The sequence below is a fragment of the Nyctibius grandis genome, chromosome 5, assembly GCF_013368605.1.
Source record: "Nyctibius grandis isolate bNycGra1 chromosome 5, bNycGra1.pri, whole genome shotgun sequence".
NCBI classification, from domain to species: domain Eukaryota; kingdom Metazoa; phylum Chordata; class Aves; order Nyctibiiformes; family Nyctibiidae; genus Nyctibius; species Nyctibius grandis.
Window position 1 is genome coordinate 56,104,035 of NC_090662.1, and position 27,791 is coordinate 56,131,825.

The 27,791-nt window shown below is 39.9% G+C and overlaps 1 protein-coding gene across 17 annotated transcripts in view; it reads right to left on the minus strand.

The window, feature by feature from the left end:
- ANKS1B (ankyrin repeat and sterile alpha motif domain containing 1B) overlaps positions 1-27,791 on the minus strand; it is a 465,181-nt gene that overhangs the window by 177,436 nt on the left and 259,954 nt on the right. For all 17 annotated transcript variants that reach the window (XM_068400458.1, XM_068400457.1, XM_068400456.1 and 14 more), the window contains one exon: positions 9,386-9,484. In XM_068400458.1, coding sequence (XP_068256559.1) covers positions 9,386-9,484 — 99 coding nt within the window. The remainder of the gene's footprint in view (positions 1-9,385; positions 9,485-27,791) is intronic.

The window sequence follows — 27,791 nt, forward strand, 5'->3', positions numbered from 1 at the left end:
GAAAGAAAAGGCTCATGACAGTGACACTTCCGAAGACCACAGTACCTGTCTGGCACAGGGGCACCACGTGGAGCTGCTGCCTGCAGCACCTGTTCAGAAATTGAGTCTGCAGTCAGGGGCAGAGAGGCAGCTCTCATGGGAGCCAGGCACAACTCCCTAAGGACCTGAGAAGACCTTGCATTTGCTGCTGTTGAGAAAGCCACTGAGTGAAAACAGGGACCTGCCCGCAAAGACACAGTGGGTGAGGAAGAGCTGTATATAAACCTTTTGGTTTTCTATTCTGTCTACCTTGACACATACTTAAAAAGTTAACTACTTAATATTGTGTTCTAATAATGTTTGACTTTTATTTCCGCTAATCAAAGCCTTCCATCTTCTTGTGGAGCTTACTATAAAAAGACTGTATAGGTGCATTCCCTTCACATCGCTGCCTGAATCAGGATCCTGCCCTGATGGCAAATCCAGAATACCATGAACTGAGTTCAGAGTTTCCTACCTAAGATTGCCAGCATTGTAATAGGCACCCTTTTTATGATTTTTGCAGTTGGAATCTATCTTCTGAATTTGAAGGAAAATAGACGCACACACCCATTTTTTTTTTTCTGGAAAAATTTAAACAGATCCACATCCAGAAGACTTAGAAGGCCTCCTATTTCTTCATCAGACACAATGTCTGGGATAGGGAAGAATGGGTCTCATTCAGTATTATTGAGGGTGATGTATGTAACAGTTCAGGACATTTCAATTGCATGTAATGTAATCTTAAGAAGAGATAAATCTGGAATTTGTGGACTAAGTGGAAGCTATGGCCTTTGATCTCAAGAGTTTCTATGAGTATAATTTCTAAAAGCAGTTCTGTGGATATTTGTTGGTACTTCAGTGCATAGAGCTAGAGCTTTGCAGGCATGCTTTCAAAAAACTGAGTATTAGCACAGACTGACATCTCCAAAGTCAAACTTTCATCCTTTGCTGGATCCTGAGTAGCTCTGCCTGTTTTACTTTAGATAACATGCTATCAACTGCACCTTCAGATTTTTATCCCACTCAGGGGTTGAACTAGTGGTGATCTTTTTGGCCCAACAGTACTGTGGGCTGGTGCCATGGTACGATTTAAAAGTAATCCACTTTGCATTTGTTTCCTTTGCAGAACAGTCTGGGTACACACTATCCAGATTTCTTTTTTGGAGGAGAGCAAACCAGAAGATCAGCACCAGTCATGCACCAAATGCATTTCAACCCCTAATAGGGACACAAAGATTTGAATCAAGTGGTTGACAATCTTACCACCTTCAATGGGAGAAAACACACACGCACGCATAGACCAATGGTGGAGGTATACCTTCGTATTTGCTGTCAACTGCCTTTAACTCTTCGTGACTCATATAATTTCCTTCCTTGATGCTGATTCTGATTTAATTGCCTCACTTTCTGTTGCCTAGCTCAAAACTGTTTGCTGAATTTCTTGTTGCTTCTATAAAGATTTTATTATCATTCACCTTTTACTAGTGCTCTATTTTGTGATCATCAGAAAACCCATCAATCTCCTCAGCTTCACAGAAGATCCCACAGGGTGCTAACTAGAGCCCCAAGGAAATGATGCTGTTCATCAACCTGTGCTGTAAGAAAGCTGAAAGCTTCCAGACAGCAGGAACACCTAGTGTCAGTATCAGGAGGCTGCTGACCTCATAACTGCTGTGAGGAGTCCAGAGGTGTCTAACTACACTTCTGTTCAGTGACCAGTGGGCCAGCTGCAGAAGCAACCAGAGACAGACGAAGAAGGAGGCAGGGCCAATCCTGAGGAAGAAATGCTGTTTCCATTAATAGGCACTCTTATGTACCCCATTCTTGCAGTCCCTTTCTGGGTGTTCAAGTTGCAACAGACTGTGGTGACTGCTGGAACCTCTACTGTTCTTCCCACAACTGCAAGTGCTGCTCCTGCTTGTTTCCTTAGGCCACACTGACAGTTTCTGTCACTGCTAGTCCACAGCGGGCTGTGCTAGCCCTCAGCAAAATCTTCGTATCATTAGTCACTACAATTTTTAGCTTTTGTTTAATGTTGGATGTCTTCCTAGCAAGTGTGTTCTCCAGGGCTGGGTGGCAGTGATTATGAGCCATGGGCTGTTCATGGTACGTCCGGAGGCCTCTCTGGAGACCTTTGAACCTCTGCATGTGAGACAGCTACAGAGAACTTGGCCACGGCATGCTGTACAGGCAGAGATAATTTCTGAGACTGAAAAAGTACAGCTGGGGACCCTCTGGGGCACAATGCCTTGAATACAATATACTAACAGCCCGTCATAAGACTGAAAGGGAGAGTAATTCTCTGAATGGAGTGTTTCAACCAAAGGCATAGGCACAGGGGAGATGAATCATTTCCCTTGATAGATGAAAAGTGGGAGGTGATGGGACAAAAGTTCTTATCTCACTGGAGGAGGGGGAGGAGGACACAGAGAAGGGTTTCTTGGTGAGAGGGAACATAGAAAAGTACCCTCTGACCTAGTCATCCCTGAATCTCTATCTGTCTTCAAGTCTTACGCCTCCTCCCTCCCCAAGTCATGGCAGTCACTTCCATAGGTCTTGTTAGCCTTTCATTCTTCCCACCTCACCAACCATCTTCTAGCAGCTCCAACTGGATTTTTTTTATAGTGAAATGACCTACATAATTTCCAGATGGCACGGGAGACAGAAGTTAACAGCCACACACCAGCAGGCAGAATAAACATATCTATCAATCAAGTGCCACTGAGGAGTGAATGGGTGAAGCAAGTAAGCCTCAGAGGCCATGAAGACATCTCCACTCACTTTGTGTGGAGGTGGGAGTGGGGATAGAAATTAGTGACACAAGGAGACAGAGATCCATTGCTCTGTAATATTCACATTACATTTGAAACACTGCAAAAGATATTCAGTATTAATCACATTTTCCTTGTCTTACTCCAGTCACTCCTTGATGGTCTTCCCTTCATCTGGGAAGGTGCAGTGGCCTGGAGACAAGCACCATCCTTGATGGTATGAGGAGATTCAAAGAGAACAGAGGGCTGTGCTTATCGGTGTTGAAGAAACCGGTCTTTGCTATTTCACTCTGTTTAAAAGTTAAAAAGAGTTAGCTGTGTCTTCGCAGGGGCTGTGCAGAGCACAGATCAAACCTATAGTTTGAGAAACACTGGAAATGTTTGTGTCCAGTCTGTCATGCAGCCTGCTATCTTCCAGGCAGACGGTGAAAGCCATAGTGTCCTTTCACACAGCATGTGACAGAGTTACAGTTAAACTGGGTACTTGCTCCGTTTCTGAATACGTATGGCCTCATGACCTGGTGATGCAGAGGATGCATAGATTTCCCATGAGGCAAGCAGTATCCAGATGATGTTAACACTATTGCTGCCCATAGAGAAGATGCTAATGTTCCCTCTTAATCCAGCTCTGGAATTATGGACCATATGGGTATCAGAAGTCCTTCTGATGACTTGAAAATATGTTCATAAATATGCCTCAATGAGTAAAGATGTGAGACAACTGAGTGGTAGTCTTTGTGGTTTATAGCTGCCTGCGGACAGGTTGCAGATGGGAATGTGGATCCCATCAGTGGACCTCATGGAGCTCATGACCACATGAAGGGTGAAGGCCTGAGGCAGAAGAGTCACACCAGCAAATACTCCCAGAAAGCAATTGTCCATGTCTTCTCTCTCGGACAAAAGGATGTGCAGAAAGTCTAAGTCAGCTTATTCAGATTGTCATCCTAGTCTAGCTGCCATAGAAAGAGAATAGCGCTTCCTCTCTTAGAGCATATTGCCGTGCCTGCTGACTATTCTCAAAGCAGGCAGTAGGCATTGTGGAGTCAATCACCAATAACAAAGTATAAAAGAAGCAGGAAGAAAAATAAGACTTACTGTATGGGCAATGGTGGCAGGACCAGTGACATGGTACTGTTCTCTACATGATACAGATAAATGACAGCATGACATGTCTATAGTGGCTCACTGATAGGCTCAATTAAGAAGGAAAATGTTTGTGAGACTGCTTTCATCAGACAGTTTTGAAGCACGTGCATGGAGGAGATATTTGGTCTATGGGAGCAGTCTAAAGCTAGTCTGAAGTAAACATCCTGAACTATAGCATGGGTGTATCTAACTGCCTTGTTTTACTGATCCATTCCTATTGTGCTGCATTACTAAAACAATGTAGCCTATGCCTTTGTGGTTCAGAGTTGAAAAGTTCATGTGTTATGCTGGATTCTAACACTTTTTTTTCCTGTCTTTATGGTTAAAGGTCTTCTAAGCAGTGCAATGAGCAGGTGAATGGCCTCCTTCCAAATCAGGAAAGTAATTCTAAGAGGCATTAGAAGGAGGAAAAACAGCAGGGTAGAAAGCATTTCCTTTGAATTCTGTTTTTCATCTTCACTTCCAGCAGACCAGAACCAAGGAGTCATAGCCAGAAAGGGCCATAAACGTTATGATACCCACTTTGCAGCATCTCCTAGTTTGGACACTGTCTTTAGGAATGACAGTTGGAATGATCTACCTATTAGCTGCGCTAAATGGGAGAGAATTAAACATCAGGATTGAAATCAGCTTGCTAAGCTCTGCAATGTCTAAGCCAATAACAATATAACTGTCATGGTTTAAAGCTGGGCCGGCTATTAAACCTGTGGCAGATGCTCTCTGTTATCCCCTCCCCTCCCCCCAAAGGAAAAGGGAAAGGGAAAAGGGAGAGAGACTTCCGGGTTGGAAAGTTAAAACAGTTTTAATAAACTATAATAATGGAAAAGAGTATAATAATAATAATAGAAATAATCAAATATATACAAATATATATACAAAACCAAGATTGAGCTCCCCTGAAGTCAGCCACGTCACCACCGGCACTGCAGGGCAGGCTCCGGGAAGGCCCAGGCTGGGCCTAGCGACGGTCGAGAGCTGGATTCAGGGATGCACGGATTGGGATCGAGGGCAGCAGGAAAACAGACGGAGTCCTCCTTGGACACCGGCCATAGCAGAAAAAGAGTGAGACCCTCGTGATCCCCCCGCTTTACACCGAGAATGACGCGTATGGGATGGAATACCCTCGTTGGTCAATTTTTGGTCACCTGTCCTGTCTGCTCCCCCCTGCAGCTGCGACCCCCCTTCGGCTCTTCACTCGTAAGCAGTGAGGAATTCAGCAGTGACCTTGGTTTCTCTAAGACTAAGTACAGCAAGAGCCTTTCTGCACAACATCCCTACCGGTGCCTCAGCGATAACTACAAACTTCGAGTGTTATCAGTCCTGGAAGCAGACACTGTCTGCAAAACATGCAGTTAGTTTCAGAAAGTGCAGTTACTTAGAGGAGACTTAGCTGAAAGTAAAAATCACTGAAAGGAAAATCGGCCTGGTTTAGGCCAAACCAGGACAATAACAATAGCAAACATATGATGTGGTCTTTCTCTGTTACATACGCAGCATAGTTAAAGTGCACATGCACAGTAGTTGTGTTTTTCTAGCTGTACTTGCACAAAAGAGTGTTTCATATGAGATACAGCACTTTTTGGAAGCACAGCTTTACTGCTCGTATAACACTACTCACAGAGAGCACGTACTCATAGCCTGCTCATATCCTACTTCTTGTCTGGTTCTGCAAAGCACCCAGGGAAGAGGCTGGCTGCCTGCACACCACTGCTACAAGAGTCCCAAACTTGCTTTGTGCTGAGACCTCTTCCATGCAGAAAGGAACAAGCTGTATACTTTAAGAATAGCTCTGAAGCCAGGAGAAAGCGGCTTTCAGGGAAAGCATCCATCTGCCAAATGAGAGAATTGTGTTCCCATTATGCACTAGGAGAAGAAGCCATACACTGAGCATCCCACACAAAACCAATCCTTTCTCTTATCTAAATGCTCAGATAAGCTAGAATAATTCTTGTTTTCAAAAGCATTTTAGCTTTTGAGGAACCCATTGAGAAGTCACTTGCACATAGGTTTTGGATGCCAAAATAATTTGACAATGCTCCTTAGGTTTCCTATGTCACTTAAGTGTGGCTAAAATGTTACGTCACAACTGCTATTATTTTCTCAGTCAGTTAAGCATATCCTGCACACAATTCTTTTCTTGGTATTTATTTTTTTTCTCAAGTCTTTGTACTTGCAACTTCAGTATCTTTTTAGACATTGTCTCTACCTCTCAACATGTCTGAACTTCCTTTTAATAACACATATAAAACCCCTCTCCAAACATTTATTGATTTCATTCTTTTCACACAAAAAAATCTTAAATGCAATATCAGTCTCTGCTACAAAATTTGCTCTAAGACTGATGTAATGTATAAAATACTTCCATTTCAAGAATTAACTTTACATATTATATTTCTACTGGAGTGTCTTAACCTTATCTAATAATAATAAGCTATAAAGTGGTCTAGTTAATATTAATGTGAAACTTGAATAACTTAAATAACATTAGTGCGAGATGAGAATTTGGGCTACTAGCTCTAATCCAACAAAACTAAAGGGTATTTTGAAAAGCAGAAATATAACTGAAAGATTTCAACTCTGCCTATCTCTTACAAACATACCAGTTTACCCTCTTATGAAATGTTCTCCTCAAATACAGAATCATCAGGGAAAAATAATTGGAGAAATCTGGGTAAACATATGTTTTTATACTGGTTAAACACTGCATAAGAAACTACAATGATTAATTCATCAGTATTTCGACATATACGTGGGGTTTTTTCCTATTTAGAAAGTGTTTCCTAAACAGGCTACTGGTGTTTGAATTCTAGAAATTCATCACTCTCTAGGAAGTCACCAATTATGAGTAAAAAAAGACAATCTTTCTTTTCAGCCACTAAATGCCGGTTGAATTTTCAGGCTGCAGAGATGAATATTGATGAGAATAACAAAAGGAGCTTCAAGAAAAGAGTATTTTAAAACCTTGACAATAGATTTGTTGCTTGATTTTTACCCTCTAACCTTATTCAATACAGCCTGAGTATATGGCTCTAAGGAAGTGGTGTTCCATAGATGTTTTTTAAACCACTTACCTTCTACCTCAAAATCTGAGTTAAAAAGTATCACAAGACAGGAAACATTAATAGTAAAACTAAAAATAACATCAGCAGCAATGTTATTAAGTACTAAAACATAAGGAGTCATCAAATTTTAAATTAAATGAGGAACACAAAAGAGGTACCTGTTCAAAACAAAACTAAAAGAATTTTTTACCTAATGAGATTCAAATTAGTGAGACTTCAGTTATGGTTTGAGATCTTAAATTATTTAGATGGTACACACTATATTGAATGCATGATTACAAAGCTGAACTTATCAGCCAACAGATACACAGAAATGTTTCACGGTTCCTTGCAGGATATGAAAGTGCTTTAGATCTTCAACAAGCTGATGTGAATACAGCAAGGGTGGGTTACGTTAGATAAAACTTACCATGACACCAGCTTTTGGGCCCCATAACTATTCCGACAGCTACGCCCTCAAGAGAACTCGGTTTTGAACTGGAAATTATATATTTTTACTATGTAAGTTCTCTCGTGTTTCTGAGTCATTTAAGTGAAGAAATGTGATGCACAGCTTCAGTTTTCAACTGCCTTTGTTTTTGTGTAACATTCTTCCACCAGAGACATGTTAAAAACATGGTCCTTAAGGACTGTTTTTTCTAGCTCACCAGGGAAGCTGCTAAAGACTACCTCACTGTTATTCAGCCCATGCTTCAAGCCATTCCATGTTACTTAATTATCTTTGGTTCAGAAGATGTTGATTCTTTCAAGTAGCTGCATAACCATCTTGTTCTCAGTTGGTTTCAAGATTATCTCTAGATCTTGATTCTGTCCTACTTTCTCACATTAAGTACATTTTGAAAAGACCTCAGTTGGAGTTTCATGACAGAACCTGGTCTCAGCATTAGTATACTCTCCAAAAGCAGGCATTATTAACAGTGTTTTCATAAACACCAGACAGTGCAGTAAACAACAGTAAGTGTAGATAGCACTAAAATTGTAATATATTAGCAATCCATTCATTAATTTTGAAATGTTTAAATTAGAATACAAGAAAGATGATCTCTCTAAGAAGTGTAAAAACAGAAAAAAATACTTCATCAGCTACTAGCAGGGATTAAGGTTACAAAATTTTGTTTGAATGACAGCACTGCTGAAAAATTAATAAATTCATAGTTAAACCTTAAATATCTACTGTAATTCATCAAATGCTACTTTTATATACCCTACTACGTGCACCATTTATCTCACTTGTCTAATATGTTATGTGGAATATTATTGTTTTTAATAATCTTTGCTGTTTCAGTGCGCAGACTCATATTGTAGTATATATGGATTGACTAACACATCCAGATACAGAAATCATTGACAACTTTTAACTTTTCCCATACAAAAGAAATCCTTGTTCTCTTTTAGAAGTGATCCATCCAGTAAGCCACAGTGCATCAAAAAGCCCCTTCCAGCAATGTCAGCCTCATGCTCTAGACTGGAAAGTCCTTCAATAACTCTTCTTGTTCTCCAGTATTATCAAACTGCAAGTAGACTCATCTCTATTTTGCTCAATTATTCTACACATGCCGCTCCCAGAACACTCCACGCACTTTACACTAGGTTTTATTCCTGCCCTAGTATGTTGCACTAAGTATCTGCATCACATGTGACAGCCTTCTGAGCCTTAGTAGTGTCTATTTCTCCTCATTCGTTCTCCTTATACAGCTTTCCAAAATCAAATAGTAAGTTTTCATGCTAGGCCCACTCTCTCTTTTGTTTTGAATGCTAGTAGAAGCTTCCACTGATATATTCTGGTACATAAAATGTAAGAATAATCCCTGTCTATCACTGATTTTAAAAGCTATAGTTTAAATCAGCTAGCACCACAAATGATTGGAAAAATGACTGCAAGTTATTCTGTCCACAGCTGAGAAGCAAAATTCTTGTACACAGCAGCAAATCATATATGAAGCCTGCGGGAAGTCTCCTCATCCTACATGAAAGGCAGGTGTTAGGAAAACAATATTTCATCCAAGGCTTTTAAGAATACTTATATAAGGGGCAAAGTATTTGCAGGCCAACTGCTTTGTAAAGACAAACATCTGGGATTCATTGACAGCCTTATTTACACATACGTAATGACAGGCTATAAACAGAGAGAAAAGCCAAAAATAATTAAAATAAATTCTAAACAGCCATCACTTCAAATTACAGGTTTTACTCTCCTTGGCTTTGTTTGTCAATTACATTTATACAAAGTGAGTTCAATGCAATGACATTACATTATGCCATATTTGCATATGCAAAAAACATGTCTACAAAAACAGTAGAGAGTTACGTTTATCTCCATTCAAAAAAGTGTTGTGAAAGCTGTAGGTGTTAGTTCCCTCGCTTGGATAATAACAGAAACTATACCTTTGGGAGAAGCTGGATTGCTTGGAGTATTCTCTGTCTGTGTCCAGAGTTAAGGATTCCTATTTCCAAGAGATCCTGGTCCTCCATTACATTGCTTCCCTAAAAATGGAAAAAAAAAGGTAGAATAAAAATGAAAAAATAGCAGATGCCTTCAACAGCCTGAAACAAGCCCTTCTGTTGTGTTTAAAAGAGAACGTTTTGCTTAACTTATGATTGCATTCTTTTTCACAATGACAAAATATGGTGGAAGACACTTGAGCTCATGGACAATTACTATACTGCTGGCAGCACTGCCCATGGAGAAATTACAGCTCTCACTCAAGCCAAATACCAGATGTGAACCTTCTTTCATTTGATTGAAACCAAGGACGTGACTAGAGAAATGTTCAGAAATTCCATTTTTTCATTCCCCTCCTACCTGACCCAGCTATATATGATGTTCCTTTTCCTCCAGACTTAGCACAGAATAAGATGACCAGAGTGGATGAGGATAAAATTATTTAGTTCCTTGTTAGTAAAATGGTGAAGAAACCAAAGAGGGGGAGTGGTATCAAGAAACCTCCTCATCCCCCTGAATTTAACTCTGGCAGTGCAGCCCTAACTTTACCCATCACTGCTCTTATCTCTCTGCTTGTGGGCAGGTCAAATAACTCCTAACATGCAAACAGCTGAAAAAGGCCATCTGTTCAACAATACACAAAATACATTCCCACAAAAGTCCATAAAATAAAACTCCACAATTCAAGCCTCTATGCTTAGGAGTTGCTACCAGTAGGAGAGGACCTATAACTCCACAAACAGGATAATACGACTCCTAAGTTCAAGGAGTCTGATACCACCTAGACAGTAAGTTCAGCATTTGAAGGTTAAGGTACTTTAGCTGGCAGTGACTAGTGGGAATCACAGGAGGCACAACAGTAGCTCAAAAAGAGAATTGCAGCCAGGGATCAAATCAAGATGGTTCAAAGCAGGCTGGCAATCTTGTATTGCTTTTTTAGACCACCTCATTTCAGGCAAACACTCAGTTGTTTTTAATTATTTTTAAAAAGCTTCTATTACAGTTGTGAACAAAACATGCAAAAAACAGATGACCTGTCTGAACTCTTACCCCTATTGAAGTCTCATGCCACTAACTTGCTAGAAGCAAGAATTATTATTATTTGTACTCATTTAGCATAATCATGAAATAGGCTTTATGCAAGCAAATCCACCTTTCCATTTGGCTCGCTGCTTCTGACTCTAAGTAGAGCTCTTAAGCAGTAGCAAAATGAAAAGCTAATAGGCGCATAACAAGAACATGCTTAAATACTTTGCTGAATCAGGGCTTGATAATGGATGTGAATTCTTTCTGAATATCAAATCTCCTGTCCCACAGCAACATAGCCTTCTTTCAAAAAGCACACTGGAATATGCAATACTTCACCCTGTTCAGCTGCTAAATCTTCACTCTTTTCAGACGGACTGCTGAGTTTACAGATGTACTCTTGAGGACTCTCAAGTGCTACTCTGCACAGTATCCTGCAAAATCTAGCGAGGGTGTTTTTAAGGCAATCATGGAAACTTTGCAAAGCTATTACATTTAAAATTATATTTTGCAGTAAGTGGTATGATTTAAGGCTACAAGTCTGCAAATCATATCCTGAAAGAATTTGTGTGCAGCATTCAGAACAGGGGCAGGCAGAGACCTGCTCTAAAAGGGAGAAGCTGTGCAATCATGCTGGTTTAAGTAGATCACATGGTGTAAGAGTGCATGCAGCACAGGCTGTGCAAAGAGTGATAGTGATAAGGTGGGGTTAATACCCCCTTCATCTCCCTGATAAGCACATACAAAATATAATTTCCTCTTTCTTCCTTTCTCCTGTAAATGACCTACAGAAGGCTGTAAACTTAGAGGAAGAATTGGGGAAAAAAACCCTGCATGTTGGCCTGGATTCTCCAGCTGCTGGAAATAGCTAGCACAAATGGATTGAAGGAAACTGAGCCAACTGAAGATCAAGTCCAAAACAAAGACTATACATTTTCATTCATTTTAATAAATGCAGCTATTTTGATTACAGCTATTGCTTTCACTTCATTTCACTGTTTTTCAGATTTCACCTTTCATCACTGCATGATGTTTACACACAATCACGGTATACTCATCACTGAGCTACTACACACTGTTTACTGGTGTCAGTAACCTTGGCATCCAGCTTCAAATATTGCAGTGTTTAAAACCCAATTCAACTAACACTTAGGCACAGGAAAAATCCTGTCTATTTGCACAAAGTTGCTGCGTAGCAGAGACAGCATTATTTTATTAATTCTTTACTATTGCTTTTTCCTTATATATTAGTTCATATATTTTGTTTCTTTGCAGCTGGTATAATATATTTTTTTAAAGTATATCAAGGTTACAAAATCAAATATTTAAAACTCAGGAAAGCCTGGAATTCATGTTGCCTCCTTGTCCCCTGACTGAGAAGGCAACAACCTGGTCTTTCAGCGTGCTCAGGTTTTGGAGATTTTCCTGTGCTTTACCATGAGTGTCAACAGCAGCAGACGCTCATCCCTCTTGTAAAACAGACTTCATTGTCTCCTGCCATGGAGCTAAACCAGCTCTTCGTCTTTCCCCAAGAGCAAACCAGGAAACTTTAGATACTCAGTATATACCCACTATTGCTTAACACAGAGGAGTAAACTGATAGAAGTGGAAAGCTGCTGTCTGCTTTGCAGACATGCCTGTGAACACAAAGAAACAGCCCCCTTATTCCTGTCTCCCTGGTGTCTGCTCCCATTCTCCTCTTAATCCCAGTCCCTGATTATTTTTTTACCTGATTCCTCTTCTTGCACTTCTCCAGTCTCCCTCCATAGGCTCCTACATTGAGAGTGAGGAAAACCTCACTTCCTTCTGCAGCAGATCAGAGATGAGGAGAAATTCTCTCCCTGCACTTAGCTGCCATGCACACATTTATTATAAGCTGGGCCAAATTTAACCTCAATTGACTTTACAGAGATGACATGGTAAATGTAATTAAAATGAACACTAATGCAAGAATGTCTTTTTGTATTATTTTAGCCTTAAAAATAGCTGAGCTATGTTAGCTGAAACATTCACCAAAAAGAAATTATTCTAGTAGACACTTAGAGAATTTGAGTAGAAAGATTTAACTTTGATATGCTTATATACAGAACAGGTTCTTATAAGAGGAAATATGGGACAGCAATCTCTACTGGGGTTATTTATGCAATAAAAACATAAGAGGCTTTGTGATACTGTAGTTTCTTAAGTCTATAGGAAAACTTAGTTGGAAGGAAAGCTTACTTCTTGGAATTAAAGCAATAAGAATATATCAAAATTGCTTATACTAGGACAGATTCAGATCTCATTCACTGCAGCTTGCACTATTGAAGTTCCTGTCTTGTTAATGCATAACAGAGAGTCTTACTTGTGAATTAGAAAGATTCTGGTTCTGAAGTTCCAGTTAGGAAACAGCATAGCTGTGCCCCGCTGCGATTTGTGGTTCTGCACAACTCTCAGGAAATATAATCTTTTTCCCTGTAAGCACATACAGGAAGCCAATCTCCTGAATAAGAAGGCAGTAGTTTCACAGAACAGTTGGGCTCAAGAAGGACAGAAAAACTACTCTGCACGTGGGAGATTGAGGCATATGAAAAACAACACAATTTAAAAAACCCAGAAATTTTGCCAAAATCTGACATAGTTCCTATAAATAAGTTCAGAACAAAATGTGTAATGTTACACTATGAGATAAAGATTTTACTGGCATTTATTTGCGTTATTCCACACAAAATCACCTCTGGTACTCTCCTCCTAAAAATATAGCCTTTCCCAAGAACGCTAGGTTAGACTTTTATACCAGATTCCAAATGTATGTAAGTACAGATATACAGAATCTTTAGAAAACAATTTAATCTGGAATATGTCAGATTTATACCAAAAAAATTACTCTATTAAAAATAGCCTAATTTTAATACATTAAACAGCTCAAGAAGCCTCTAAAATCCAATCAAAGCAGAAGATTAATGAACTTGTAGACAACTTCATTTACTATCAAAAGAGAACAACTTTCATGATTCTTAAAAAACAAAAAAGACCAATATGCATTCTACATCCTGCAGGAACAAAAGCATTTTGAAGATTTGTCCCTGAAAATAATAAAATATGGTGATTAGAAGAACATATTAGGATGGCAGGCATGACTGTATGTTCCTCTTTTTCCCCCTTTTGTACCTATGTTATTAATCTTTCTTTATATATTTTCTGTGTATGAGACCTATGGTGAAAAATTCCAATGTCTGGTTCTGTCATCGAAGTAAAATAAAAATGGTACAGAACCTTTAAAACAGCTGGAAGATCTATCACTAGACTTACTGAAAACTCAACCACTGAAGTTGGAAGAGAGGGGGTGTGGGGAACAAACCAGTTGCATATGCTTTTTGGTCTTATTCTTGCTCTTCACCTTGGCTAATAGATTGAAAGCCTGATAAAGGCTGGAGAGAGGTTTCATAGATTTTAATAGCAATCAAAATTCTGGAAAAAGAACCTCAGTGGGGAGGTAAATGCATATGCATCACTTTGGGTAGACTAAGTAAAAACTGGCTGAAAAAAAAAAAAAGAGAAAGAAAAAAAAATAATTTTGCATTTGAAGCTTTTTTCTCTCTTACAAAAGAAAAGATTTTTATGTAAGAAATAGAAGATTTGAGAGAGTTCTGGCTATAGGCTGACAATACCAACTAACCCAGCTTTTTCTATGCTCAACTATGTCAGCATGTCCTGATTTGGACTAGGACAGAACCAATTTTCCTTTCAGTGATTTTTCCTTTCCTCAGAGGAGGAAAGTAGTGAATCTGGTGCCTAAAGTTGTGTAAGAGCTGCTACCCACCAGGCTGAGTTGAATTCATTTGCTGAGCAGCCATTTTTGAGATCAAGTTCAGCTGGAGATGCCAAGTGCTACTGGAAGTGGCAACAACTTCTGGTAACCTTTTTAAGCTTTTGGTGTATTGGACATTGGTTTGCCCAAGAGCAGGGTTGGTGTGGTAAGGGAAGGATGACTTCTGAGATAGATACAGTATTGATGGGGTAGCACTGGTGGTTGCATCACTCTTGTTGCTCGGGGAGCACTATTTGCTCTCCTTTGCCCTCTCCCAGATGCCCATATAGTAATCTGCTGCACCATCAACATTTTGTATTTGCATAGAATCTCACCCTGGCTGACTGAGACCTGACACTGCAGGAGCACAGCTGGGGGGATCTGAATGGAGTTGGGGCAATAGGCCTCGTACTTGGGTTTTCGGGGTTGCTGGAAATATGACTTGGCACAGAAAGGAAAAAAGAGAATTTGGGAGGTGGTACAGTTAGCCAAGGTATCTGAGAGTACCATCATTCCTGCCACTCAGATAAGAGAGGTGGGAGCAGGGCAGGGGCAGATGCGAATATTTTTCCACTATACGTGCTTGCAGATGGAAGTCAGAGATAGAAAACTGAGACCAACAGCATCAAAGAGCTCTATTGTTCTTTACTCCTTCCTACCCCAAATGCATAACTGGGAAGGAAGGGAGCAGGCATCTGATACCAATGGGAACAAGGACTCTTATGAAGCACATCCTCAACGATTCACTTAAAACAGCCCCTCTTCATTCCGAATTGCTTTGCTTCTCACCCACCTAATCCTAATATCCTTCCAAACTGCATCCCCTTGAAATAGTTGACATCTAAAGTGTCCACTGGCTGCAAACAAATTAATGACATTGCACAAAATGGTTAAGGACACAGTGAATAACCAGGACTTTTCTTTTTCATTGTCTAAATCATATGCCAGAAGGTTTATAAATTTTCATTACAAGATAGCTTTTCCACAAGGTAAAAGAGTTTATTTCTTAGAGACTTGCAAGAAATGACTAGAGAAATGTAGTTTTCGATATTGAAACTGCTTCTTATTAGTGCAAAAATTTCAGGCAATGTGTCACACATTTCATTTCCAAACAAGAACTAGCAAACAACCAGAATTTAGCAAGCTTCAGTATGAGTGAAAAGGTTGCCTCTCACTAGTAATGCCACTGTTAACATGAAAACAAGATCTGTAAGTATGATTATTGAGTGAAATGCCTAACTTGTACTTTCAGGTCAGAAAGATTTATCAGATTCCTGGAGATACTGCAGAAATTGTTATTTCACCTACAAACCTGATAAGACTATGTTAGAAAAATCCCCTGCAGAAGCATGAAATTATGCCTTGGGGAAAAGACATTGATTACAAAACACGTTAGGAAGAAAGGACCGAGCATGTTGCAAAATAATCATTTGATAGAGTTCTTCCAAAATTATTTTGCTTTTAAACTACTGATACTGATACTCATTCTTAATCCTCACCTAGCTCTATTGTCACTTTACATTTATGACTCTCTTAGCAGTTAAAACCCCCAGGAAACCAAAGAGAAAACTTGAAGAAAGTTTTCCACATTACTGTCATTTTGTCAGGAAGTAATAATAAACTACTATTGAAATGTTAACTAAAAAAGGCCATTTCACTCACAGATAAGAGTGAGATGAGAGCAATTCAGAGCCCTAATTTACAAACTGTGAATAAAGATAGAAGGTGATGTAAGTAGTCAATTTAAAAAGGAGTCCCAACAGATCCCTAGTCCCACTCTACATATGTTTTAGAGATCTCTCTCTGGTTCACATTCAGCTCTTCCAGAAGTGAACCTGAAGTAACCAGTGCCATCAAAAGCTTTTCAAATATTGGATTCAAATGAACATGTAGTCACAGACCTTTCACACAACAGTAATAGTTAATTATAGTGATAGTTAAACAATACTGATAGCTGGGACAAGGATCTTTGTAGGAAGAATTCCTGCTATTTTTATCCCCTCTTCCTTGTAGCACTGATTCATTACAACCAACACAATTGTCACATGCAAATTAGCTGCACAGAGAAGGTGGCAATTGAAAAAATTACCTCTGATGTCGCACTTGGCCCACTTAATTACTAACACTGTTGACCCAACTCTGTCTGCCTATTTGGTCATAACAATTCAATAAAATAATTATTAATACTTACCTAAATTACATCTTAATGTCTTGAATGTATATTGTGAGGATAATTTCACTTCATTTGAGTAATGAAAATTTCAGAGAGTCTATATTGTACCATTACTCAGCTTACTTGAGATAAATGCTAGTTAGCTTAGATGCTAAATTTCTCAAAGGACCCATTTTAAAATCAATATTACTGTTAGCTAATTAAGAGACTTCTAGATTCTCAGAAAAATATTCCTTTCTCCAATAAGTGTGTAAGTTTGGGGAGTGCAGGAAGGGGTAAACGTGATATTTTCAGACATAACAAAAATGCTGAATACCTGCTCTGCACGTATCTTGGAGTTCTGTTTAACCTTGGAGCTAACACTGGTGTTTTTGTAATAAATGTAAAAACTCTGTTCACCTCCCAGAATGTCTCACAGAAGTATTTCCTTCCTCACATTTTTATCAACCCTTGTCATGTTGTTTAAAATATGAGCCACGTAAATCAGCCCAGAGAGTACAAAACACAGAGTCAAAGACTCTGACTGTATAATTTTGTGCAGAATCCATGTCTTAAAAATAGGTTGTTCACAGAAAGGGTCTATGAAATAGCAGCAAGGAAAACACACGCTCAAGAAAATACTTAAACATTCACACACTTACGCCCTAAAGTTACAACTGAGGTCTTGGAAGCACTTGTTCACCTCCTGCCTGCAGCTGAATGACGCTCACACTGGCACCTTTACCTGTGGGCTGCCTGGTGTTCAAGGTCTCCATTCTGAGCAGACGGAGCAGCCTGGAAACCACGTCAGACCTTCAAGTGAGTCTAGAAAGTAGGTCCTCCTCTTAGATGCCATCAGAGCTTTATCTGGTAGGAAGCCTCAGAGCATGCCCAAGACAGAAACACGGAAGCACGCCGTGAATTGGCAGCTGCTCTGTCTTACAAATGTGATGGAAGGAGGAAGAATTACTTTGTCTTTCTCATAGCACAGCCCAGCCATTAGAGGATTCAGGCAGAAGGCAGGAGATCAGATTCAGGTGTCTTTCTCAAACTCCAATTTCCTAAAAAGAGAGGCAGCTATGCAACAACTGATAGGAAAGGGCATTCTGGGATTGAGGAGGAATTGTTCACTGGTCCTGCTGAAACTAAATTGCTGTGAAGTTTAGTCAGTAAGCCAGAAAGGAATATTATCCTTTAGATTACTGACAGCTGGCTGTGGTAAATCAGTCTTCTTGTGCTGTTGCTAGAAATGTTTCTGGTTTACATCCAGGGGCTGCCAAATATAAAAAACAGAGAAAAAGCTAAAAATTCAGGACTTTCTATTTCTTTCAACCAAGTGTCCTAACTTCTGAGCTACAGACTCATTCTTCTGGTGCATACTGTAATTTCAAAGAAAACAGTGAGCCAGAAGTCCTCATCCAAAGGGACAACTTGGATGTCAAGACCCAGGGAGAAGCACGGGACATCCAGCCTCCAAATGGTGTCTAATGCAGGGCTGCAAAGGGAGGCAAAACTTTCAGATAGAACTTCTGCTTTGGACTACCCTACTGGCTTCCTCTGCTTAGCATTCCAAACCCCTTTCTTAAGTGCCTTTCTCTTCCTATTAAATTAAGCAGGGTCTTGTGTGCCTAATTCAGTTGTAGAGATCCCACTCCCAGAGACAGGAACTGTAAAGTAAAGCACGGCGATGCTCACCATAGCTGCAGCTAACTGCATTTTTAATATGGTCTTGGAGGCCTCACCTGGCTGTTTGGAGTCGGCTCTGTGCACTGCAAAATGAAGGCACTGCCTAACTTTCAGGTGCCCAAACCATTTTCAGGACCTAGCTACTAGTAATTGGAGGCTGTTAGGTCTACTGAGCTTGCTGTTTTGTTTAATATCATATTACTAAATATAACAAATATGAAGCAGCTCCCAAAAATGAGAAATACTGGAAAATGAATGGTGTTGTCTATGCATCACTGGTTTGCTATGTTGAAATGTGTTCCATGTTCCACTATGCTGCTTTTAAACTGTAGTGGTGAAGCAAGGGTAAAAGGTAAGAGAGCCTGTAAGCTAATAAAGAACTAGAATATACTATCTTTCTCTAGTTGAAAATCAAAAGATGTGGGGAAAATATGCAGTCAGGCTTGCCTGCTAAATACAGTCCTTATGTTGAGAACCATTTTAACATATTCCTACAGATTTTGTTTGCTAAGGCAGGCACAACAAATAGCAGGACTGAATAAGGTATTGTCATCTTCCACTGCACACAGATGAGGTTTCTGTTACATGTGATTTTTCTTATACAAACCATTGTGATTTATTTCCATTGTATGTACAGAGATATTACTAGCCAGGTCCCTGAAGCCCAAGAGGTAAGGGGAGATGGCCTCCGTTTTCTTCAAACCCTTTCTAAAAATACGAGAATATTTGATTAAGGGTTGACAATTTTCTTTTCTTCCTCTGCTTGTTCTTGTAATTCATTTCACATGGGAAGTGGGCTGTGTTTTTCTTATCCCTTCCAATTCAGCAGCCAGGCGGCTGGCTTTGCGGGCCCACTCCCATCACCACGGCAACCAGCAGATCGCTCTGATGTGATCCCATGCGCTTTATGTCACTACACGGTGCTAATTGTTCTCTGGTAACAATTTGGGAGATGCATTTCCCTATTCTCATAAAGGAGGATGAATTATAGTTCCACTGGATGGTCATCCTGCGTATCATGTGTGGACTATGGCATCGTATTAGGATGTGTTTTGCTTCACATTTAGCGACTTCAAGGATGACTGGTTTGCACCATCAAGCCTATGTTCAGCACCAAGCAGACACTGCTCCTCAGAAACATGCTAGAGAATCTGAATAGAGGGTGTAGCTCTCAAGAATCATCAGTATGACCATACTAGGTGAGATCAAAGATCTCTCTAAGTCATTGCTTCAGTGTCTCTGCTAGTGGCGAAAACTGCCAAGAAAAGGAAAATATATGTATAATTTGTCTTATATATTTTTTTCACTCTCATCTTTGGGCTAATTTAAAGTTAAGCCTATGGGCATTTAGCTACACTAGAGACTGAGTGCTGGATATATAGCAGGCAGAAGACCTGATTTTGCTAAATACAAATCCACCGTAGATTTCAACAGTATAAGGCTCGGCTGCTCTTTAGCATTTGGAAGAAGCTGATTTACTGTCCCTTTTCTAGACTGCAGCAAATCATCCCTACACTGCAAAGCTTATTTCTTTTTATGTGTTGCAGACATGGCAGAAACCCTGGACTAGCCTTCTTACAAATTAACTTTGGGATGATATATTCCACAAGACTCAAAATAAGAGCAGTCCTTTCAAAATTGTACTGTGATGACAGGCCCAAACTTGTAGAGGGCATGGGAGAAAGGATGATTAGAATCACAGAATCAGAATCACAGAATGGTTTGGGTCTGAAGGGATCTTCAAAGTTCGTCTAGTCCATTCCCCCTGCCATAGGCAGGGACATCTTTCATGTTACTCAAAACCCCATTCAGTCTGGCCTTGGACACTTCCAGGGAGGGGGCATCCACGACTTCTTCAGGCAACCTGTTCCAGTGTACCACCACCCTCACAGTAAAAAAAAAATTCTTCTTTATGTCCAATCTGAATCTACCCTCTTTCAGTTTAAAACCATTGCCCTTTGTCCTGTCACTACAGGCCTTGCTAAAAAGTCTCTCTCCACCTTTCCTATAAGCCTCCTTTATATATTGGAAGGCCACAATAAGGTGTCCCTGCAGCCTTCTCTTCTCCAGGTTGAACAATCCCAACTCTCTCAGCCTTTCCTCATAGGAGATGTGTTCCATCCCTCTGATAATTTTCATGGCCCTGCTCTGGACTTGCTCTAACAGGTCCATGTCTTCCTTGTGCAGGGGACCCCAGAGCTGGATGTAGTACTCCAGGTGGGGTCTCACCAGAGCAGAGTAGAAGGGGAGAATCACCTCCCTCAACTTGCTGACCAGGCTTCTTTTTATGCAGTCCACAATACGCTTGGCTTTCTGAGCTGCAAGCACATGTTGCCGGCTCATATCCAACTTTTCATCCATCAGTATCCCCAAGTCCTTCTCTCCAGGGCTGCTCTTAATTCATCCCCCAGTCTGTATTGATGTTGGGGATTGCCCTGACCTAGGTGCAGGACCTTGCATTTGGCCCTGTCGAACTGTATGAGTTTCACATGGGGTCACTTCTCAAGCCTGTCAAGGTCCCTGGATGGCATCCCTTCTATGCATAAAGGTGATATTTCACTCTCTGTCCTTTACTGATCCCTAAAACACTTGAACAAGGTATAACTGGCCAATAAGTCCAAAGTATGAGGGAAAGGCATTCCATTTATGCTAACTTTATCTAAAAATTAAAGTTTCCATTTTGGAAAACAAGTGGGCACTCTGGGGTGATTCACAGATCACTGCATTTCCAGTATTTCTTCATCAACCCGTGACAACATATTTTTAATATTAAACAGCAGCATTTCATGTAGCATGGTCTAGCTATGTCACCAATGATACAGCAACTGTTACCCAGAACCTGTAAAAAAGCCTGTGTAGCTACTGACTGGATCCCATATAAAATATTAATTACCACAGGCATCAAAATAGTTTGCCCACAATTTTTAAGTATCTTGCCACTGAACAATAACATTTATAATTCTGAAATGTAAAAATAAACAAGCACATTCAATAAATAAACAAACAAATGCAAAATCAGATTTCTGGCTGTGTGAGCCAGATAGTAAACTGTCTACTTTCTGTTCCTTTCCTGCCTTTATATCTGTTTTTTCTCCCCGTGCAACTTATTCCCAATCTGTATATTGTATTCAGATATACTTCAAATAGTGTGACCTTTCTTTCTGTTCACATTCTCTGCTTTATTTACACGTTTTTCACTCTTTTGCAAATATTCTTGTATTGTTTATCTCAGATACAACACAAAAGCAGTAATTAGTTCTGTGTTTTCTACCCATAACTGAGTAGTTAGAAGTTACAAATACAACATGACATTTTTATACCAATCCATAAATTACTTGCATATATAATGACAGGCATAATCTTTTATTACCAGTGAGTATAAGAAAAAATCCATGCATTTGAAGAAGTCTGTTCTCAGAAACTGAACTATGTAACTTGTCTCCAGCCAAAGCAAGCACTAGCTGTGAAGCTTAAAGTCACATATTGATCTCATACAGACAGTCCTAGCATCTTGATATAGCCCTTTGAACAATTCTTCCTGCCTAGCAAATAGTATTTGGTTTCAAGAATCTTCTCTGTAAAGGTAAACTTGTTCTGTTATTTATCCGAGGGGCTGATTATTCTTCCCATAGATGTTCTGCATTTTCTTAAAAATCTGAGTTAACATGTTCAAAATTAATGAGAGGACAGCTTGATGTATTCTTAGGGTCGTATTACCTCTATGCGGATTGATCCAGTCCCAAAACAGTACGGAAGGATTCTGCAATGTTGCTACACAGCCGATTTTCCAAGTACACATTGGGATATCTACTGTCAGAGTCCAGCAATCTGACTCTCTTAATTCATTTCCCTCAGTCACAGGAAACCTTCACGCAAGTCAGTCTACCTCGTATGGCACCCTCCTTCCTGATGCTACTGTGATGAGCGTTTCCACCAATCCATTTCCTATACAAGGATACTGCATTTGACAACTAATGTTTAGGGAGTCTTTGGGGCCTCCCCCTGTCCAAATCACAGAGAATCACAGAATCAATCAGGTTGGAAGAGACCTCTGGGATCATCAAGTCCAACCATTGCCCTGACACCACCATGTCAACTAGACCATGGCACTAAGTGCCATGTCCAGTCTTTTCTTAAACACATGCAGAGATGGTGACTCTACCACCTCCCTGGGCAGCCCATTCCAATGTCTAATAACCCTTTCTGAAAAGAAATTCTTCCTAATGTCCAACCTGAACCTCCCCTGGCAAAGCTTGAGGCTATGTCCTCTTGTCCTATCACTAGTTGCCTGGGAGAAGAGGCCAACTCCCACTTCACCACAACCTCCCTTCAGGTAGTTGTAGACTGCAATAAGGTCACCCCTGAGCCTCCCCTTCTCCAGGCTAAACAACCCCAGCTCCCTCAGCTGTTCCTCGGAGGTCAGACCCTCCAGACCCTTCACCAGCTTGGTCGCCCTCCTCTGGACTCGCTCCAACACCTCAACATCTTTCTTGAAGTGCGGGGCCCAGAACTGGACACAGTATTCAAGGTGTGGCCTCACCAGTGCCGAGTACAGAGGGACGATCACTTCCCTAGACCGGCTGGCTACACTATTCCTAGTAGAGGCCAGGATGCCATTGGCCTTCTTGGCCACCTGGGCACACTGCTGCCTCATGTTTAGCCGGCTGTCGATCAGCACCCCCAGGTCTCTTTCCACCGGGCCGCTTTCTAACCACTCTTCCCCCAGCCTGTAGCACTGCATGGGGTTGTTGTGGCCAAAGTGCAAGACCCGGCACTTGTTCTTGTGGAACGTCATGCCGTTGGTCTCGGCCCATCTATCTAACCTGTCCAGATCCCTCTGTAGGGCCTTCCTACCCTCCGGCAGATCGACACTCCCACCCAGCTTGGTGTCATCTGCAAATTTACTGAGGGTGCATTCAATCCCTATGTCTAGATCATCTATAAAGATATTGAACAGCACCGCCCCCAAAACTGAGCCCTGGGAGACACCGCTAGTGACTTCTTTTACTGATGCTTTGCAGATCTCCTTGTGAGCAAGCTTTTTCTAATTTAACTTCTCTTTGTGATAAAGAAGTGCCCCTAATGGTCTTGATGAACACTTGTGAGCCTCACTGGCCCCTTCTGCCTCTAATATCAGGTCCAAAACCGACCAGTGCTACCAACAAATCAGATATTAAAACTGTGTGCTTCTGATCTAGCGACACAAGATTGCAGGAGACTGTAACTTCACTTGATATAATTTCTATATTTCAGTACACCTTCTTAAAAGGAAAAGTTCCTGCAATGAATAAAGCAGACAAAATAAGTGCTGCTAATCCCCACTACACATTAAAGGAATGTTGCAAAGTCACAAAGATACAAAATATCAGAATGAAGACTGTTCAACACTGGCTTACCACCCTTCACCCCAAGATACATATTCTACTTGACATCATACACACAGTATAATTATATTTATGAATAATCCATGAATTCAGTGCAGGGGGATGGAAGGTACTTACGAAATAAGATAGCTGATTTTTCTTTTTTTAGCATTTATCATTCTCTGTGTGGGTCCATGTCTTATATATAGTTCCATTGAAGACCTCACCACTAAGAATGACTCACTTTCTTCAGACTTTTTTTAGACATTCATTGAAATATTAGACTGCTCCAGACCAGGAATTAATATATTTTATAAGACTCTTGAAGGCAAGGTGTCATTTTTATACCCATTATACAGATAAAGAATTAAAATAGGACTAATTAGGGCCAGAATTAAAAAAAAAAATCTATTAGTTCTCAGTGCCTAAATGTAGGGCTTGTTTTCTTCCATTTTATTGAGTACTTAGTATCTAGCTACGTATGTATTCAAAGGACAACTGTAGTCAAACTCTGTTTTAGCTGTGAGCACTCACACTTCAGCAAATCCAAATTCTGCTCCTTCCCTTGCATATGTGTATCAAAGGTTTTTCAGTGCAAAGTTTTATCAGAAAAGCTTGTCATAATTTGTAGATAGCTGTCCAGGTAGATCAGAAGCCTGAGACACCTTGGAAAATGGAAAAATCTGAATAATATGGTACTACAAAGCATGCTGGAAAGCACTGCCAGCTTTCTGAAAGAAGTCAGCTTAAGCCCAGCCAAGCAAACTAGCTCTCACTCAGCAACAGCTCTGTTGGGCCAGAGCTGTCTCCCAAAGAGTGACAAGAACACCTCTGTGAAAACAATCCAGTTAAATGTCCCTCTGCTTTTGTTCAGGATTCCCTAAAATGTTTTAAGTCAGTAAAATAACTTAGATGTGAAGCAGATATCCTCTGTCCCCCTCTTTGTTTTCTTCCCCCCCTCCCCCTTTCTTCCTCTTCTTCCCTCCCTCCCTCCTTCCTTCCTTCCTTTGATATGGAGACAAAAAAGACACACAGTAATTTCTACTGAGGAAAGAGGAAATGGAGAAAAGGAGGAGATGGGGAGCACAAGAAGAGTCCAGCCTGCAGGGACAGTGTGGCAGAAAGAGAGCTCAGAAACATAAATGCATTTTGCAGGACAAAGTCAGACACAGAGAACCTCAGAAATAAAGGGAATTGAAGAGTGGTACCTCGGTAGCTCCAGGAGAGACAAGAGGAATGCTAGGAAACAGTTTCTGCCATGAGTTTGGCTTATAGAAGCAATAAAATGCATGACTTCAAGATTAAAGTAATGATAAATTGCATATAGCTAGCTCATGTACATAAAATGTTCCTGATTCATTTTGTTTGGGGCATAAAAATCTTAATAAGTATTAAATATTTGTTTTGTTTTCCTGCACTATTTTTAGCTTGAGCCCAATAATTGCCACTGAATTTATTCAGAACTTAACTGAAGGTACTCAGTGAGATTCCTCAGGCGATCTGGTTGCCTTTGGCTCTCTCCTGAGAAACTGTGCTTTCCAACTGCAGGTACATAGAAACCCGTACTATCAAAGGACAGACACAAGCAGATAACTGGCCACAAAATAGCTCTTAATATACAGATATTCCTGTCTCAGGATGCTCTCTTGGTTTCATATACGTGGGCCAGCAGTATTATGTAATTTCCTAGCCAGATAATTAAGGGAATAGAGGAGTGTCTTCCCCAAATTCATAATCCAAATCAAAGTCTGACCTCAGAAAAGACCCTTAGATATATTGTCCTATGCATTCTCCACAGACCAGGCTGCTTCTGCATGTGCTAGCAAGTGTTTTCTTAATTCTCTTTTCCCCTGAGTCTCCATTTCTTATTGTTCAAGAGGGAAGGAAATCAGCATGCACTTTAAACAAATACCTGTATGAAGCAAGATGCTATTATATACATAGCAGAGCAAAGAGACAGAGAGAAATCAAACCATACAAGCAGGAACAGCAGAATTTCCTGACAAAAAGCCTGCTATTACAGGGAACCAAAGATTTGCCTATATCTGTGTTCTTTGACACAGTATTCTACTGTTGGTGCATAAATTTTTCTGGGCAGAAATCGAAGATCTACTATTTCTACAGGCAATAAAACAAGTACTTAAAAATCAGAAAATCAGGAAATAAAAAGATCATGGACAGAATAGATGCATTTCCAAATTCCAAGAGAGATGGAAAATGAAATAAAATAACTTGCATTGTCAATTTGTAATTCCTTTCTGGCAACAAGAGGGATGCCTAGGGAGTTCAGAGAAGCTAACAGAACTATAATATTCATACCATATTTAAAAACGGATCAAGGCTAAAAAACAACTCAGTATTGTGCAATCTTTTATCCTAATGCAGCATAGCAGCTAAGAACTATTACGTCTTTATAAACACCATCTAAAGTCCAAGAAGTGAGCTTTCTAGGGGATTAAAAGGGGAGCTGTTTGGAGAGAGCATACCTGAAGCGGTGAAACAGCTGTTCAATAATGTGGCTACTGAATAATAGAAGCTATCCATCATTTCAGAGATTTTAAGAGCTGTAACCAGCTGCACATATATTTGGTTTTAGCATGAGCTGTAAGGTTCCAGTGAATAAGAAGCAGATTTTTTCCCCCTCTTCCTAATTGCAAAGGGGGATTGTGCACAGAGGGCCACTCTTTACCAATCCATGTCTGCTATCTAGGCAGTCAGAGAAAATACTGTTTGGGATTTATATCAGAAAGGTCATTTGATAGGTGTTTATCCAGCATACTTTTATTCGTGATATTCCAGTTTTTAATATTTAAACTGACTGTTAGCGCTTGTATCCACAGTAACCAAAATACTTTGGCTTTTACATTTCAAAACTTCCATCTAGACCTGGTCTTTGGATCAAAAAATTTTCAAAGAATTATTATCCAGTCAAAGACTTTCAACACAAATCTAGAGCAGGGATGGTACATCTTGCAAGTTTAACCCATTTTTGTTCCTGCCAATAATGCTATTAAATCATTCCATTTCCAATAATTCAATAAAATGCTGCATAAGATAATACTAAAAAACATCTGAAACATGAGATTTCAGTTAAATCATGGGTTTTATGTACAAGTGTATATACCATCAGTTTCATCAATACCAGCCAGTCCAAAACAAATACAGAACATTGTTGCCTGGAGATTTTATCCCATATGAACAGTAATCTGAGCTTAATGAGGGACAGCAAAAGATACATAATATAATAAGTTCCACAGTGAATAAAATGTTTGAAATGTTTAATGTAGTGTTTTAAAGTCTACAGAACTAAAGTATTTGGGAAGTAAAGTAGTATTTGTATTACTTGTTTTCCTGAAAATATATATTAATCAGGAGTGGACTAAACCGACCAGAGACCAGGTGTGAATTTCATTGTGTGACCTTGTATTTACAATGAATAAAAGCTTGTTGTTAATTCAATCAATGATGCTTATGTAGAATCAAATCATAGTTAAGACAAGGCAGTTTGCTTTGTCTGCACTGGACCTTTACCTTACTTTCAGCAGTTGAAGAATATATCTTTTTTCCCATTGAAAGTCAAGAACATCAAACTTTCTTAGAACTGAACCTGTACTTAGACTCAGGTAAACCACTCAGGCAAAGTTTTTGCAGGTGACCTCTGATGCACAGTGCTCAGCTTCTGAGAAATAATGACAAAAGTGTTTCTAACTGAATATATTAATTTTTAATTGTCTAAAGTTATCATCTGAAGTGTTATCCTTTTATCTTTTCCAGCTCTTTACACCCCAGTTTCTAAAACACAAATGCAAACAGGAAGCATGTTTGGATGTCTAAGTACTTTAGAGTGATAACATAATTCTAATGTTCCAGATGAACAATACTAGACAAGTGTAAATCACTGCTGAATGAGAAGAGAAGGCAGTTTGGGGGTCTCATCGTTGTTTTAAACAACCATAGGGCTAATGTTGTAAAATCATTAAGCAACGCAACATTAGAAAAATAAAAACAAGTTTTGTTTATAACTGCTACTTCTTTGAAATATGTGTATACTCAGATCTCAGTACTCTGAATGAGGAAGGCATTTTGAGGGAAAAAATTAGTTGAGAAACCTGTGATTGAAGACTGTATCATAAGGCATATGAGTGTGAGGGATTAACGGAGGTTGCAGAGGTACTGTAATTCTCCAGTTCTTTGCTTCTAAGCATGTGGAATTTTTAATCTTAGTGAATCACCTTTTTGTGTAATGTGTGTATGTGTATGTGCACGTGTGTGCGAGTATGTGTGTGAACAGGCAGAGCAGTCAGCACATTGTGAAGGGCAGGCAGAACGGA